Here is a 1733-nt window from a genome sequence, read left to right as displayed (position 1 = left end):
AAAAAACCCTCAAAAAACAACCAAATCATAATACACAGAAAATGCACTGACAAATAACCTAAGGGAAAATTTCTATAATGGGTTAGTTGAGGAGCAAAAAGCTTCTCAAGCTAAAGCTCTATCAAGTCTCAGAGAATACCAAGCACATTACATTTCAGGAGGAAATGTTCAAAGAGACCTGCCCTCTATTCTAAATGCCATGACTGTTGGCTGCTCTAGATTTTCAGCTATTATATAACGCAACAAATGGACTGATTACATACCAAAACCACCTTAAAATTTCTTGCACATTTTTTTATGTACACACAGAAACAGGTTATCTATAGTTTTAAACTGATCTCACAGATTATGCTACTCAATAAAACGCACTGCATTTGCCTCCCCTCCCTAGGTACCTACTTGTTACGGTGTTATTTGAGGCAGTCAGTGCTGTTAGAGTATTTACATCCCAGAGGAATATCTGTCTGTCCAGCCCGGCAGATGCTACCAGTTCTTTATCTTTTGCATATGCTAAGGCTTTCACGTAATCCTACAATAAAGTAAATATAACAACATAAATCAACAACATTATCCATTTGAAGTCTACACCTTAATATTTAAAAGATTGTCAGTGATAACATACAGTATTTATAGATAATGTTTTTCACCTTATGCGTCCTTAGTGTTGACATGCAAAATCCCTTATGTGCATTCCACACTTTAACAGTAGTATCTGAAGAAGCAGATATCACTAAATTGGAAAGAATAAAGAGTAAACTTTAATGGCTTATATGTTACTTTAGAGCATATTTGTACTACTCTAATTTGCTTTTCAAAAAGATTAAAAGAATCATTTATATACACATTTAAATTTTCATTAAAACATCTGCTTACACTATTTATCAAATTTACAATACACATCACAAATTAATTTACATGCTAAGAAAAGATGGAAAATAATTAAAGCAGCAGATAACACACACAATTTACACACAATTTCTGAACACTGTAGTTTTCAAACATTTAAGTACTTACATGTTTTACCATTGCAGCAGAGCACAATATCATTTACCCAATCCGTGTGATGTTCCATAGATGCTATATAAGGGTCTTGCTGCAAATTAAGAAAAAAAAAGTTTGTAAGATCTCATCGCAAATGGAAAAGATTGTGACTATCAGATCCTGTTGTGATACTTTCTTCAACCTTCGAATGGATCAAAAATTGCCTAATGCGGAGTTGCTTGAAGTCACTATTCCAGAATCTTTTTGTGAAAGAACTCTACAGCTATGCAAGATATCACAGCATGAGCAATATCAAAATGATTTTCCTATCATAATAATTGGCAGCGGTTAAAAAACAGTATCAGATGTACACCAGTAGGCAGCTTATTAGCATGATAACTTGGAAAAAAGTAGGTTTAGACATAGGAATCCTCTCGTGACTTACCTTGTGCTGATTGACACTCCATATCCTTATAATAGAGTCTCGGCCTGCTGTGAAGAGTCTATTTAATGCTGGATCCAGCTGAAGTGCATTTACCCCATTTCGGTTATACTTCTCCACTTCATCTCTAATCACATAGGAGACCTAAAATACATTTACAGAAATCCAATTATGGTACTAAGATTCTGACTTGGCCATAAAATCCTAACATCTAATTTCATCTTTGTGAGGTTTTCAGGTAGAAAATACTAAGAGCTTTACAAGCACTGAATAAGTCTGTCAGTCTGAGAGTTACTACCACCACCACCAC

At 34.6% G+C, this 1733-nt stretch overlaps 1 protein-coding gene across 1 annotated transcript; it reads right to left on the bottom strand.

Moving 5' to 3' along the window:
- Positions 1-399: 399 nt before the first annotated feature.
- LOC103921740 (WD repeat-containing protein 48) lies at positions 400-1567 on the bottom strand (the record flags this gene model as incomplete). The annotated part of the gene is made up of 4 exons (XM_009329790.1): positions 400-529; positions 648-730; positions 1015-1093; positions 1427-1567. Coding segments are annotated over 4 exons (433 nt in total), but the record flags the coding sequence as incomplete, so codon positions are not given.
- Positions 1568-1733: the final 166 nt, after the last annotated feature.

The sequence above is a fragment of the Pygoscelis adeliae genome, unplaced genomic scaffold (assembly GCF_000699105.1).
Source record: "Pygoscelis adeliae isolate BGI_AS28 unplaced genomic scaffold, ASM69910v1 C10764173, whole genome shotgun sequence".
Classification (NCBI taxonomy): domain Eukaryota; kingdom Metazoa; phylum Chordata; class Aves; order Sphenisciformes; family Spheniscidae; genus Pygoscelis; species Pygoscelis adeliae.
The sequence above is the reverse complement of the archived record's forward strand: the minus strand, read 5'-3'. Positions and strand labels throughout refer to the sequence as shown.